This window comes from Salvia hispanica, chromosome 1 (genome assembly GCF_023119035.1).
Source record: "Salvia hispanica cultivar TCC Black 2014 chromosome 1, UniMelb_Shisp_WGS_1.0, whole genome shotgun sequence".
Lineage (NCBI taxonomy): Eukaryota > Viridiplantae > Streptophyta > Magnoliopsida > Lamiales > Lamiaceae > Salvia > Salvia hispanica.
The window spans coordinates 52693830-52708748 of record NC_062965.1 but is presented as its reverse complement, the minus strand read 5'-3'; the positions used below and the strand labels follow the sequence as shown (position 1 = coordinate 52708748).

The window sequence follows — 14919 nt, the reverse complement described above, 5'->3', positions numbered from 1 at the left end:
TATAATTTAATTGCATAAAAGATTATAGTACTAAAAGAAAACAATTTGATTTAACGTGAACAGCCCAAAAATCCAATCTTGAATGAAAAGAAAAGAGAATTCACTAGAAATACGCGGTCATGGACATGGGTGAGTTTTACATGACCCAAAAGATGCACTGTATCTTTTTGTATTTTAGTGGCTCTCCTGCTGCTTCCCTGCACTTCACCAAAACTCCCAGAGAAGCATCATATGGGATATGAAGCTTCTTAACTACTTTTTCTGTGTATTTGGGAGTAAATTTTTTTGCCAAAGTTGCAATCTTGGTGCTCCAAGTCCCAAGGTATGTTTCTTAGCTCAGAGTCTGATTTTTTTTGTCTGCTACTTTTCTGTGTGTTTTCCCTCTTTTCGTTCCAATTATGAATTAACTAGCTTTAGTTCTTGTTGTACACATGTGTAAATGTCTCTGTAACATTCAGCAATTTTGTTGTCTGTGTGCAATTCCATTGGTAAAGGTGCAGGATTTAGATATCCTTTTTTCTCTAATTTGGTACTACTACATGATTTTGAGGGTTTTGATTATATCTTGGAACTCATTCTTACTGGGAGTTGTCTATGTGTGTGCTTTGCGAAAATTGAAAGGGAATTTCAAGTGCTAAAGGTGCTGAGTTTGTGCACTCTTTTGTTGGAGAGAAATTAGGTGTTTTGGTTATAATTTCTTGAATTGAGAACTCATAGTGTGTGTGTAGGATGAGTGTGTTCTGGATTGTTTTGCTTTCGACACTCTCTCTAGGAGTGTCATCCGATGGCTTGAGTGTGAATACTTCTTCAAGACCTGTTGTTGTGAACGTTGGAGCAATCTTCACTTTTGATTCAACCATTGGGAGAGTGGCTAAGCTCGCCATTGAAGAGGCTGTCAAAGATATCAATGCCAACTCGACCGTGCTTAAAGGCTCCAGATTCAATGTCATCTTTCGAAACTCCAATTGCAGTGGCTTTCTTGGCTTGGTTGAAGGTACCCCTTTATCTCCCCAACCTCATCTTTTATGTCATACTCTTACAAATCTATCCACTTTGTGCAGCTTTACGCTTTATGGAGACCGACATTCTTGCAGTGATCGGCCCTCAATCTTCTGTGGTTGCGCATACTATCCTGCATGTTGGTAACGAGCTGACAACGCCCTTTGTGTCGTTCTCTGTGACAGACCCGACTCTCTCGAATCTCCAGTTCCCCTACTTCGTTAGGGCAACGCAGAGTGATCTGCATCAGATGACTGCTGTGGCTGAGATAGTCGAAAACTATGGTTGGAAGGAAGTGATTGTTGTGTATCTTGATGATGACTACGGGAGAAACGGGTTGTCTGCTCTGGATGATGCCCTTGCAGCTAGGCGCTGTCGGGTTTCCTACAAAGCGGGGATTCCTCCCGGGGTTGTCAGCCGGAGCGACATCATGGATATACTCGTGAAAGTTGCGTTGACAGAGTCTCGTGTCATCGTCCTGCATACCTATCCGCCTACTGGATTCACGGTGTTTTCCGTGGCGCACTATCTTGGGATGATGGACGATGGCTACGTTTGGATCGCCACGGATTGGCTAGCGTCCGCTTTGGATTCTGCTTCGCCTTTTCAATCTGCAGGCATGATGGAAACTCTGCAAGGAGTGATCTTTCTACGGCAATACACTCCCGATTCGGAGAGGAAACGAGCTTTTTCAGCACGGTGGAATAAGGTGACCGGTGGCTCATTGGGGCTAAGCACATACGGTCTGTATGCTTACGATGCTGCTTGGTTGCTTGCTCATGCTATCGACTCGTTCTTTGATCAAGGAGGGAGTATCTCGTTTTCTAACGATTCGAACCTGCTTTCGACTCGAGGGAGTAAACTGCATCTCGACAAAATGGTCATTTTCGACGGGGGTCCTCTCCTTCTTAAGACCTTGATGGAGAGTGACTTCGTAGGTCTAACGGGGCGAGTCAAGTTTACCGACGACAGGTCCCTCGTTAGCCCTGCGTACGAAGTTATAAACGTCGTTGGGACTGGTCTCCATCGGGTTGGTTACTGGTCTAACTATTCAGGACTATCAACTATGGCTCCTGAAGCTCTGTATTTGCACCCTCCCAACCGGTCTACTTCGGGTAATCAGCTAAAGAGCGTGCTTTGGCCCGGGGAATCCATAAGGACGCCCCGTGGTTGGGTGTTCCCGAACAACGGGAAGCAACTGAGGATTGGTGTGCCACGACGAGTTGGTTACAAAGAGTTCGTGTCTCAAGTCCAAGGCACGAACAACGCAAAAGGCTTCTGCATAGATGTGTTCACAGCTGCTGCAAACTTGCTGCCATATGCCGTCCCGCATCAGTTTGTCCCGTACGGAAATGGCCTCGAGAATCCGAGTTACAACGAGCTCGTGAAATTGATCACCACGGGAGTAAGTTAATTGATACTATTCATATAATCATATAGTACTATTGTATGTAGGCTGGCATCGGGCGTCTTAAATCGTGCTTTCTTGTGATAGTTCTTCGATGGTGTGGTTGGAGACGTTGCAATCACAACGAACCGGACAAAAACTGTGGACTTCACTCAGCCGTATGCTGCATCTGGACTTGTGGTGGTGGCCTCGGTTAGCAAGCGGAACACGGGCGCTTGGGCTTTCTTGAGGCCGTTTTCGCCTCAACTGTGGGCGGTTAGTGCAGCGTTCTTTGTCTTCATTGGCATCGTCGTGTGGATTTTGGAGCATCGGATGAATGATGAGTTCCGAGGGACGCCAAAGCAGCAGCTGATAACCATCTTCTGGTAAGCTTTTCTCACAAGAATATACGACGAAATCAGACCATCGATCGACCTAACTCCCGTTTCTTTTTTTCGTTGCAGGTTCAGCCTCTCAACTCTGTTTTTTGCTCACAGTGAGTAGTCATACCCCACAATCAGTTTCCTAAATTAGAACTCACATTGCTTCTTATGTTCAAACACTAAATTCTCTATTCTTTCGCCGAAAACAGGGGAGACCACGGTGAGCACCCTCGGGCGTGCAGTGCTGATCATATGGCTCTTTGTGGTTCTGATCATCAACTCGAGCTATACTGCGAGTTTGACGTCCATACTCACAGTACAGCAGCTCTACTCTCCGATCAAAGGGATTGATAGTTTGAGAGACGGGGACGACCCTATTGGGTACCAAGTGGGCTCTTTCGCGGAGCATTATCTGAGCGAAGGGATTGGCATACCGAAGTCGAGGCTTAGGCCTCTCGGATCACCGGAGGAGTATGCCATGGCGCTTAAACGCGGCCCCAAGAAAGGAGGCGTTGCTGCTATTGTCGATGAACGGCCGTACATCGAACTTTTCTTGGCAAGCCAGTGCCAGTTCAGGATTATTGGTCAAGAGTTCACCAAAAGTGGCTGGGGATTTGTGAGTAACATCTAATTCTACTCCTTTTACATCACTTTTAAATATCATTTTGATTTCATCTTGTTAGAGTGACGATTTTATGACTGAAATGTCACGATTGAAATTGCATAATTTCATTGGTAAATGGATTTACGATCCGAATTTCTCTAGTTGTAAAATCCGACTAGGTTGAGCACGTTGCACGTTATGTTACATGTACGAACCTACGAAAACGCCATTAATCTTAACAACTTTTATATTTATTTTTCTAGGCATTTCCACGAGACTCGCCACTGGCCATTGACCTATCAACCGCGATCCTAACCCTATCCGAGAACGGGGACCTTCAACGGATCCATGACAAGTGGCTGACGACAAGCACATGCAGCTCAGACAACACGGAGCTTGAATCGGACCGGCTCCATCTAAAGAGCTTTTGGGGCCTCTATCTACTATGCGGTGTCGCGTGCTTCCTTGCGCTCGTCGTCTACTTCATCCAGATCATTAACAGGTACCGGCAAGCTGCCAGGGACGAGTTCACTTCGTCCGAGGGCAGCAGCTCGCGCTCCAAACGCATCCAAACGTTGCTGTCGTTGATTGATGAGAAGGAGGATATATCACGACGCGATCGGAAACGGAGAAAGCTAGAGATGTCGATGTCGGAGAACAACGGGGGAAGCAGAAGCGAAAGGGAGAGGGATTTGAGGAGCAACAGCTTCAACACAAAGAGTTGATGCCCCGTCGCGACCCTTTTATTTACTTTTTATCGTTTTTCCGGTTACCGGGCGCGCATCGTGATGTTATCGTGCACAACGCTTTGTTCGTGCGCGATAACGATAAAAATACAAATGCAGATTTAAAAAAATGAACAGAGGAGCTCAAGTGATTTTATTTATGCTCATCAATGTTGAAGCTTCTATATGAGAAGTGTTGTATGTGTAAATAGTGGAAATTGTATATAATATAGTGGCATTTCGAATTGGAAAATTGGTTTACAAGAACATAAACTTTAATCAAATTTTGGTATTTTCACAAATTTTAAAATTAATCTAAAATATTATAAACTTTACATTTTGTTTGTTACTATTTTCCATGACAGTCCAAATAAGATATCTTCGGCAAAAATCTTAGTATTATACGTGGACAACTGTGTAATGTTTATGATATTTTAGATTACTTTTTAGGTTCGTGACAAGTAGGATAAAAAATCTACGTAGAAAATCACTTTGATTTAATATCCCAAGAAGGATAAAAAATGCACGGAAATTGATTTGATATGGTGATTGACTTGCCATAGAAAATAACAAATAAAATGTAAAGTTTGTGATATTTTAGACGTTCACAAGAAATACCAATATTTAGCAAAATTCATGATTTTAGGGACTGATTTTCCTTTGGAATTTTCGATTGTATATTTGTATTAATGATTTTGTAGCACACCAATTTAATGGCACTTAAGATACTTATCATATCACTTCATTAGATTTTATATTAATATTTGTGTGTTAAATAACCACAAGGCCCAAATACAAAAAGCCCATTGGAATAGCATAAACTGGAAACCCTAATATCTCTGTCGACTCAAATTGCATTTGATTTCTCAGAGAAATTGCAACAAAATGCCGGCGGGTCACGGATTGAGGTCGCGCACCAGAGATTCCTTCTCCCGCGCCTTCAGGAAGAAAGGTCCTACCCATCTCACCACCTACCTTCGGATCTTCAAAATCGGCGATTATGTCGACGTCAAGGTTAACGGATCTATCCACAAGGGTATGCCGCACAAGTTTTACCATGGCCGCACCGGTCGCGTCTGGAACGTCACCAAGCGCGCTGTCGGCGTCGAAGTCAACAAACAGGTTTGCTTTTTCTATCTATCTCGGCTGCTAATTCCATTTTTTTTGAACCCTAACGATCTGCATTTTTGAGATCTAATGATAGCGTGAATTGAAAATTTGAGCAATTAGAATGTTATTTATATTAATCCTAATAGATTAGCTTTGAAAGTGAATTGCTTTTGAACGTTGTATTTCCTAATTCGGCTAATTAGGAATGTGGTAATTGTTTTAAACAAATTTTTGATATACTCCATGAATTTTAAGCAATGATAAATTTGTGCTATAGTTGTTTTACTAAATTGTATTTCCATGGTGAATTCTAATTTGAGCAATTAGAATTTTATGTTAATTTATATTAATAGATTAGGTTTGAAACTGAATCTCTTTTGAAGACTGTATATCCTAATTCAGCTAATTAGGAATGACTAGAACCATCTAAGATGGTTTAAACTTTATATTCCCTCCGACATTTCATTTTGCCCGCTCATTTTGAAAAAATAATTATAAATAGTTAAAGTGGAGAAACGATTGTAGAAAATGAAATGACTTTATTATTGTGGAACGGAGGGAGTACAAATTTGTGATATACTCCATGAATGTTTAGTTATATTTCTGAATGGTGTATGTTTAAGCAAATGATGAATTTGGTTGTGGTAAAGGTTGGGAACAGGATCATCCGGAAGAGGATTCATGTTCGCGTGGAGCACGTCCAACCCTCGAGGTGCCATGAGGAGATCCAAGAGAGGATAAAGAAGAACGACAAGTTGAAGGCCGAGGCAAAGGCTCAGGGCAAAATCATCAGCACCAAGAGACAGCCGGAGGGACCCAAGCCCGGTTTCATGGTCGAGGGTGCTACGCTAGAGACCGTCACTCCCATTCCATACGATGTCGTTAACGATCTCAAGGGTGGTTACTAAGCCTAAGCCTCACCATGTTTTGTTACTAAACTTGTGTGCTCTTTTTTCTTTAAGACCAATTTTGGCTTGCATTCCTCTTAAACTGGGATTTTGATGTCTGAATTTATTTTTCTTCATATTTATACTCTGTTTTCTTTAACTCATTCATCTCGCTACAAAGTGCGCCATATTCACATTCAACAATTATATCTATGCTATGTCTATTGTTCTACTTCTCATTTTTGTCATATTATATACAATATCATGCATATGTATCTTTTTAATTGATTTTTCCCAACTTAAAGAATGGAAAAGTAGAAAAAACAAACTCAATATGCTTATTACTAACAGTAAAATAAATTAACATACATACAACAGAATATGTGATAACATAATCTTCGTCTATTAATACACCAAGTAAAACCCTAACTCTCAATTAACAGATTCCTATTACTACACCAAGTAAAACCTTAACTCTCAATTGACAGATTCCCTGTGACTGGAAAGTAATTGGACTCCGTGATTCCCCGTGATGGAAAGTAATTGGACTCCTATTCGCGTACGGAGGGAGTTATACACATGAACAAGTTATGTGGTAACAATATCTTCATCATTAGATTAAAATTAGGAAAAGTTTGCTACTGCATCAAATTATTATGCATTAAAAATAGTAAATAAAAACCATTGATTAAAATTCGACGATAATAAAAAAAAAATTTAATTACAAATATGTCCAAAAATAACCACTTTTAATTATAAACACTAGTTTAATTATAGACCAAAGTCCAAAATTGGCCATTTACATTTTGCTCTATAAATCTTTTTTATCCTTTACATTAAGTTTGTTATCTTTTGTTCCCAAATGACAATATTTGAACTTAAAGTCCGACTATTCAGTTTAAGTTCTTTTTGATAGTATCTGAACATTTGCATGTCGGGAGGATGAACACCTTCACCAGCCAACTTTAGGGAGACCCCTGTTCCATTTCCATTTGTATACACTGTTCTCGAGTAGGGTATATTGTCATGTAATATAGATATTTAGTATAGCCAAAGCACATAAATATTTCTTATAATAAAATACTGGTGAAACATTGTTAAATAGCTGAAATTATGTTTGAATCGTAGAAAGCCCACTTAATAATTTTCTAAAACTTTCAACATACACTTCCCGTCTTAAAAAAAATACTAATGATAAGGCTTTTAGCTAAATAATCTAATGCATCTGTCTTATACGGCCTACTTATAGAGATATGCTTCCTACTTCCGATAAGCAGTTTTCGCAAAATTTAACTATTTAGAATTAATTATACAAAGTTGAAGGACTTAAATAAATAGTACTAGGAAATAAATTAAGTTGGATCTCAATTAAAACTAAATTTGTAACGTGGGAGACTTTGATTAAAAATAAACCCAGCAACTAGGATTTGAAATTAATCCCAACAATTGGGCCCAATTAGTTCATTGTCTTCCCCGATTGAAACCTAGCTCTCTCTCTCTCTCTCTCTCGCCGGATCACTAATTATCCCTTGGATAAACTAAAGCTATGACGGTAAGTATTAGTATATGATATTTCAATTTTGTATCTAGTCTAGTGATGACTAATTATAATATGTGAATTGTAGACGGGGAATGAAAATAGAATCAGCAACTTGCCTACTGATCTTCTCATATCTATAATCTCTCGACTCACCGTCCTAGAAGCTACTACTACTTCCATACTTTCAACTCACTGGCGGTATCTCCATCGCTACATCACTCATCTCAATTTCCCAATATATTTACCTAGGGTTGATATGAACGATCCCTACATATTTGTTGTCACACGGGTCTTGCATTTACACAGAGGCGGTCGGATAAAAGAGTTCAGGTTGTGCATGTCTAGATGTTTCAAGTATGGTATGGATAAATGGTTTGAGTTTGCCCTATCTAAGAAAGCTGAAATAATTCATTTACGTGGTCACCCGTATATTGATTACCCGTATATTGATTACAAGGCTCTGTTTCTTAGACTTCGAAATACGAATAATGGATTTGAATGCCTTAAAGATTTGTGTCTACTTGGCCCTGGAATGACCGATCAAGACTTGAAGCTTTTGTTATCCAATTGCATTGCTCTTGAATCCTTAAAACTTGAGTATCCTTTCGAGTTGGAAAATGTCTCAATTGTTGGTCACACTAAACTGAAGCATTTGAACCTGTCTTACTTGAAAGCTTGCTCCATTGTGATTCCCAATGCTATTAGCCTCGTTTCTTTGACGCTGCGTATCTTGAACGATAGATGCTCCATGCAACTTAGTAATACTCCCAAGCTTACCCAACTCTATTTTGAAGAATTTTTTCCTCTAAAATTGCTTGATGAGCTCCTTACTGGAATGCCAGCTTGTATGCGTGACCAACTCCAAATAATGCACATCACCGCTAGAGTTGAATCTAACTGTGAGGTAATAATTTATCTTCAATTATTTTATCTTCTTATGTGTGTGTGTGTATACATGTGTCCGTAAAATTGTGATTTTAATTTGCAGATGTATCACATGTATCAGAAGTCAAGGGTTGATCTTGTAAATGTAAAACATCTAGAGTTGACCTTTATTGCAGTGAAGTTTAGTCTCGGCCCGTATTTTTTGAGCAATTTCTTTCGTTTGGTTCGTTTGGTTGAAGCATGTAGTTCATTGGACAAACTTGTGATAAAGGTATGCATTAATTTGGGTGTATGATATATGTTGATGAATCAGTCATTGCATCAATTGACTCATGTTTATAATTTGTCTACAGCTTCCGATTTTACCGCCCTCACATGATGAATGCACGTTGGAAACATATGTTGGACCAAGATGTGAGTTGTCTCCAAAGTATTTGGAAATCTCACGATATTCTGGTGCTCCATCACAATTGGCTTTAACTTTGTACCTAATTGATAATGCTAGTAGATCTCTTCAAAAAGTGTCCGTGGTGGCTCAAGATGAAGAGGCATTAGCTCGTGCACGCCATGATTTTCAACATATCGCGTCTGTTAGTTTTTCAGTTATGTAACTGTTGTAGTCTTTTATCTAGTACTACTTCTTGATAACTTAATTTATTTCAAAATGCAAGAACAGTTTCTAAATTGTTACTGTATTATTTATTTTTAATAGTTTTCATACCTTCCTTTGAATAAATGTGTCATTTTGCTTGCCTTGCTATTGAGTATAGATGATAATAACCACGCCTTGTTTTTCCTTTTATAATCAAGCTAATTCAATTGAAACCAATAGGAAAAGTGGTATAGTTCAAAGAAGAACGGTAAATAGAAAGTTGAGATTAAATTTAATGAAGATGGCGTACAAACACTATAACTCAATGTTGATGCATTTTGGTCCATCCCTTATTAATCGTTCCATTTTATTTATATTGTATTTGGCATTGGACCCCGTGTTTCACTAACTTATTCATACTCACATTTTATTAGTACAATACAAGTAGAAATATATAAAAGTAAGATTCACATCCCACTAACTTTTTCAATTTCCTTTTTTTACATTTCTTAAAACCCTGTTTAAATTGATACAAATAATAGGGGACATATTACACATTAGAATTTAGATTGACATGACATAATATCTATCCAAACTCAATTTATACGATTAAAACTTGGTATTGGAAACTAAAGAATAAAATTAAGTAGTATATTTTTCAAAGAATATAAATAATCAAAATAATAATAGTATTATTCTTTAATGAATCATTTGAATCCAAACCAAAATAATTGGGGTCCTGATAGATGATCTAATAAGGAAAGAAACTCAATAAAGTTTGATCCAGACCCATTAATTTTGTGAGTGTACTTGTGCATTTGTCAAATTATCATATCATGCTGAAAATTGTCCGTCTCCGACTCTCCGTTATAGCTTATAGGTATCGCCCTTTATTTTATCAATTAATTATTGTCCAATTATTTTATGATTACTTTTAGTTTATTGTGAAGGGATTTATCTTTGAGATTCAATCAATATCTCAGCTTCGGCCCAGATGATAAATATTAATCAAGTCACATTATCTATTAATATTTCAAAGCCCAAACAATTTGATAAGCAATTAGTACTAATGTGCATATTTATGTCGTCCATTAGTTTAGTCTAGGGCAACTAATTCAATCTTCCTTCACTTTCACCATCATTTCTAACTGCATATTTTTTTCCTGTCGTCCCATCGAGCTGCCGGCGAGGTTCGTATCACCGATTTTCGATTTTTATTGGATAGACCAATTAAAGTTATATGACATTGATTTTCCATTTTCCATTTTTATTTCATATTTCACATGTTTCAATGTTGTACATATTACATCCATATTACATATGATCTTTTGATCAATCAGTTGATGCAGATTTATTATATCTGTTTCGTATTATTGTTTAATTGGATAAAACAATTGTAATATGTTAATTGCAGATGATTCATGAAGATATTATAAGCAAATTGCCTAGGGATATTCTGATGTCTATTATCTCTCGATTGGACGTCCAAGAAGCTACTTCTACTTGCATACTTTCAAAATCTTGGCGACATCTCCATACCTACGTCACTCATCTCAATTTCCTGAAATATAGATATGAGACTGACACATTATCGAATTACGTAAATATGGTTGACCATGTCTTGAAATCACATAGGGGCAATCGGATAAAAAAGTTCAAGTTGCGCATGCCCGGAGGTGGCAATTTTGAGAATTGGTTCGAGTTTGCCATAACTAAGAAAGCTGAAATAATTCATTTAGGTGGTGTGGGTAATTTTGATTATGAAGGTCTATTTCTTAGACTTCCAAATAAGAACAATGGATTTGATTGCCTTAAAAATTTGTATCTATCTCACTCTAAAATGACTGATCATGACTTTGAGCTTCTTATTTCCAATTGCCTTGTTCTTGAATGTTTGGCAATTGTGTTATGCATCAAGTTGAAGAATGTCTCAATTGTTGGCCACTCAAAATTGAAGCATTTAAACTTATCTTTCCTTTGGGGGATTGGATCCATTATGATTCGTGATGCGATTAACTTGCTTTCCTTGACGTGCTGTGAATGGAGAATTGGATGTAGCGTGCAACTTAGTAATATTCCGAAACTTTCCAAACTCGATGTCAGAGATAATATTCGTAACAAAGTGACGCATGTTCAGTTACTTGATGGAATGCCATCTTGCGTACGCGACCAACTCCAGCTATTGCGCCTCTCGTCTAAGGCTGTTTCTATGTATGAGGTAATGAATCATCTTTTCTTTGTGTTGTACACTCCCGTGAGCATGCGCCACATGGTAGGCGAGCCCGCACATAAGTGTTTGCCTTTGTTTTTCTGTTTCTTCTACACATTTAAAATATTAATGTATGCGATTTTAATTGCAGTTGAATCTTGAGTTGTTGAAAAATTCGTCGCTTCAACTTGTGAACATAAAACATCTAGAGTTAGTGCTCGATATGTCAAATGATCCTAACTGGTATTATTTTCCACGCTATGCCTGCCGTTTGGTTGAAGCATGTCGTTCTTTACAAAAACTAGTGATAAAGGTATGCAACAATTTTAGGAATATTACATTTGTATATGTTGATGTAGCAGTCACCACATTTGACATGTTTATAATATTTCTTGTAGTTTCTACACACGCCGACGTTAATCCTGACGGAATTCGAGACAGAAACATATGGTCATCCGGGTTGTGACTTGTCTCAAAAGTATTTGGAAATCTCAGGATATTCGGGTTCTTCATCTGAACGAGAATTGACTTTGTACGTCTTCAGTAATGCTACAGCTCTTCAAAAATTGACCGTTGTGGCCTGTGATGAAGAGGCATTATCTCGTGCACGCCTTGATTTTGAACATATTAATTCAGTTAGTTTCTTTAGTTATTAAACTGCAACAATCTTAACTATGGTTTTTATTTGCTTGATAAGTTATCTCATTTCAAAAGAGAGAATAATGATACTGGGTTTACAAGATGAAATTCAAACTGGATAGTCAACATTTACTAAGAATATTATTGATAGAAAGAAGGAGAATTTGAATGCAATGCAGAAACAAATGTCCAATCCATGTGTGGCTTGTTTCAAAAGTACTTAATTGGAAATCGTAGGATTTTGGGTTTGTCATCGGAATGAGAATTAGCTGTGCATGTCATTAATAATGATACTTCTCTTCAAAAATTGATACTATATGGGACTTATTTCCAAAGTATTTGGAAATCTTGGAATATTCGCATTTTTTCGTGGGAGCGGGAAATGGTACCAATAATGCTATATCTCTTCGAAGCTCGTGCGTCCCATTATTTTTGCATATATAAACCAGTTGGTTTTTTTTTTTTTTTTTGGTTTAGTTTTTATGTGCTTTGTGTTGGTAATTTCTTTTATTTCAAGTGAATAAGAGTTTCGAAAATATTAATGATTTTTTTAGTCTTTTATACCTTCATTTGAATGGCAATTACGTTTTGGATGGTTTGAGTGATGAGATACATTTTTTAACTAGTAAATCCACATAATACATATCAATTACTAAATTATTAATTATCTAAGCTATCACTCAAATTAAATGGGAAATGACCTACTAGAATGTTCCTCTCACATCGCATGGTTATTAATATTCCTATAACGAGGGCCTAATTTCCCTTAGTATCGGTCGAAAATGTTACGATTATCCCCTCAATCCGATGACTTTTTAGTGGAGTAATTAAGGATAAACGAAGTGATTAATATAATTTATTCTTATAATTCAATAAGCATTTAATAAATTTTAACCAAAACAAATTTCCATAAATACAAAGGGTAAAAGATCGAAAATTGTACTCCTAGTTATTATAAACCGAAAATTGAGATAGCATGTCTTCCTTAACATGTATAGCTCATCTTGATTAGCTATTATTATTACTATATTTATGCATAACAGATAGCTATTTATGGAATATTATTGGATTTTTAACTCTAATTATTCCATGTGGAAGTTAGATTAGATATATTTGAAAGTTGTTGTACCGTTGATTCTGATCTAAATCCTATTCCATCCATTAATTATTTTTCATTTTAATTTTTTATTCCGGGTACATATATATGCTATTTCATTAATTTAAATTATGAATTAAATATCAAATAAAATAATTTAACGTTATATCGAATAAAAGAGTGGAATCAAACTCTTGCCGCTTTTTATTCTTTTTTTAATTTCCAATTAACCTTTCCTTAATTACCAGATTTGATTCTTAATTTCTTACCACTCAAGGTTTGGTGGTGGTAGTCTTTAAATTTACTTAATTAATCGTTATCCAATTAAATTAGGTTTCGGATAAATAATAATGCAAGTCACATTATCTATTTATATTCAATATTCAACATTCAATCTTCCTCTCCCTTGCATTATCTCTCATTATCATATTACTTCATACTCTCCGTCGTCAAGCATCGCATCACTGATTATCATGTCTGTTCCTTTTATATTGGATAGATTAAAGCTACGTAAGGTATGTATTATACGATCTTTTACATGTTGCAATTTTGTAGTAATTGGTTATAATTGATATCGTTTTCTTATTATTTTTATATTAGAAAGAGTAATTATGATATACATGTATACTGTAGATGGTGCATGAAGATAGAATCAGCAATTTGCCGAGCGATATTCTGATATCTATAATCTCTCGATTGACCGTCCATGAAGCTACTTCTACTTGTATACTTTCATCTCGTTGGCGACATCTTCATAACTACATCACTAATCTCAATTTCCCAAAACTTAGTGACAAAAAAACAAACATTTTCATGAATCCAAATTACGCAAATATAGTAAATCATGTCTTGAATTCACACAGAGGCAATAAGATAAAAGAGTTTAGGTTGGAAATTTTCAACTGTGCAAAGTTTGAGATTGAGAGGTGGTTCGAGTTTGCCCTAACTAAGCAAGCTGAAATAATTCATATATTACCACCTCCTTGTGCATTTCATCGACTTCCAAATAAAAATAGTCTTCGATGCCTTATAGAATTGTCTCTAATTGACATACAAATGACCGATGAATACTTTAAACTTTTGGTCTCCAATTGTCTTGCTCTCGAGTGTTTGACAATTAAACATCCCGGCAAATTGGAAAATGTCTCAATAGTTGGCCTTTCCAAATTGAAGCATTTAAACTTATCTACCCTTTGGGAAGTTAAATCCATTGTGATTCGCGACGTGGTTAACTTGGTTTCTTTGACATGCTGTGAATGGAGAAGTGGATGTAGCGTTCAACTTAGTAATATTCCAAAGCTCACAAAACTCGATCTTAGAGATTGTCGTAATAGTCTGATGCAAGTTGAGTTCCTAGCCCAGATGCCATCTTGCATACGAGGCCAACTCCAACTATTGCGCCTCTCATCTGAATCTGTTTCTACGATTAAGGTAATGATTCGTACTTTCTTTTTCTATTTCTTCTACACATGTCAAATAATAACGTACGTGATATTAATTTGCAGATGAATCTTGGGTTGTTAAACGATTTGTCGCTTCAACTTGCAAACATAAGACATTTAGAATTGGTGATTGATACGACTTTTCATCCTGACTGCTATCATGTTTCACGCTATGGTTGCCGTTTGGTTGAAGCATGTGGTTCATTAGAAAAACTTGTGTTACAGGTAATTACATTAATTTGGGTAGATTTTTTTAATGTATATAATAGACATTATATTTGATACATGTTTATGATTTTTTCTTCGTAGTTTCTACCCTGGACGATGTTGGACATGGGGGAATTTAAATTCATTGAAGAAACGTATGACCATCGTCCTAGGTGTGACTTGTCGCAAAAGTATTTGGAAATCGTGGGATATT

The 14919-nt window shown here is 36.9% G+C and overlaps 4 protein-coding genes across 4 annotated transcripts; all 4 read left to right on the top strand.

The window, feature by feature from the left end:
* The first annotated feature begins 168 nt into the window (after window positions 1-168).
* LOC125210511 (glutamate receptor 3.3-like) lies at window positions 169-4351 on the top strand. The gene is made up of 7 exons (XM_048110379.1): window positions 169-322; window positions 729-994; window positions 1062-2404; window positions 2495-2772; window positions 2851-2882; window positions 2979-3385; window positions 3637-4351. Exons 2-7 carry the CDS (start codon window positions 730-732, stop codon window positions 4096-4098), a joined length of 2787 nt encoding a protein of 928 aa, XP_047966336.1. The 5' UTR covers window positions 169-322; window position 729; the 3' UTR covers window positions 4099-4351.
* Window positions 4352-4932: 581 nt separating this feature from the next.
* LOC125211374 (60S ribosomal protein L21-1-like) lies at window positions 4933-6255 on the top strand. The gene is made up of 2 exons (XM_048111515.1): window positions 4933-5220; window positions 5859-6255. Exons 1-2 carry the CDS (start codon window positions 4984-4986, stop codon window positions 6114-6116), a joined length of 495 nt encoding a protein of 164 aa, XP_047967472.1. The 5' UTR covers window positions 4933-4983; the 3' UTR covers window positions 6117-6255.
* A 1386-nt stretch (window positions 6256-7641) lies between these two features.
* LOC125200525 (F-box/LRR-repeat protein At3g03360-like) lies at window positions 7642-9194 on the top strand. The gene is made up of 5 exons (XM_048098161.1): window positions 7642-7647; window positions 7721-8393; window positions 8478-8539; window positions 8624-8791; window positions 8874-9194. Exons 1-5 carry the CDS (start codon window positions 7642-7644, stop codon window positions 9129-9131), a joined length of 1167 nt encoding a protein of 388 aa, XP_047954118.1. The 3' UTR covers window positions 9132-9194.
* Window positions 9195-10718: 1524 nt separating this feature from the next.
* On the top strand, window positions 10719-11977 carry LOC125200524. The gene is made up of 3 exons (XM_048098160.1): window positions 10719-11330; window positions 11473-11634; window positions 11720-11977. Exons 1-3 carry the CDS (start codon window positions 10719-10721, stop codon window positions 11975-11977), a joined length of 1032 nt encoding a protein of 343 aa, XP_047954117.1.
* The last annotated feature ends 2942 nt before the right edge of the window (window positions 11978-14919 follow it).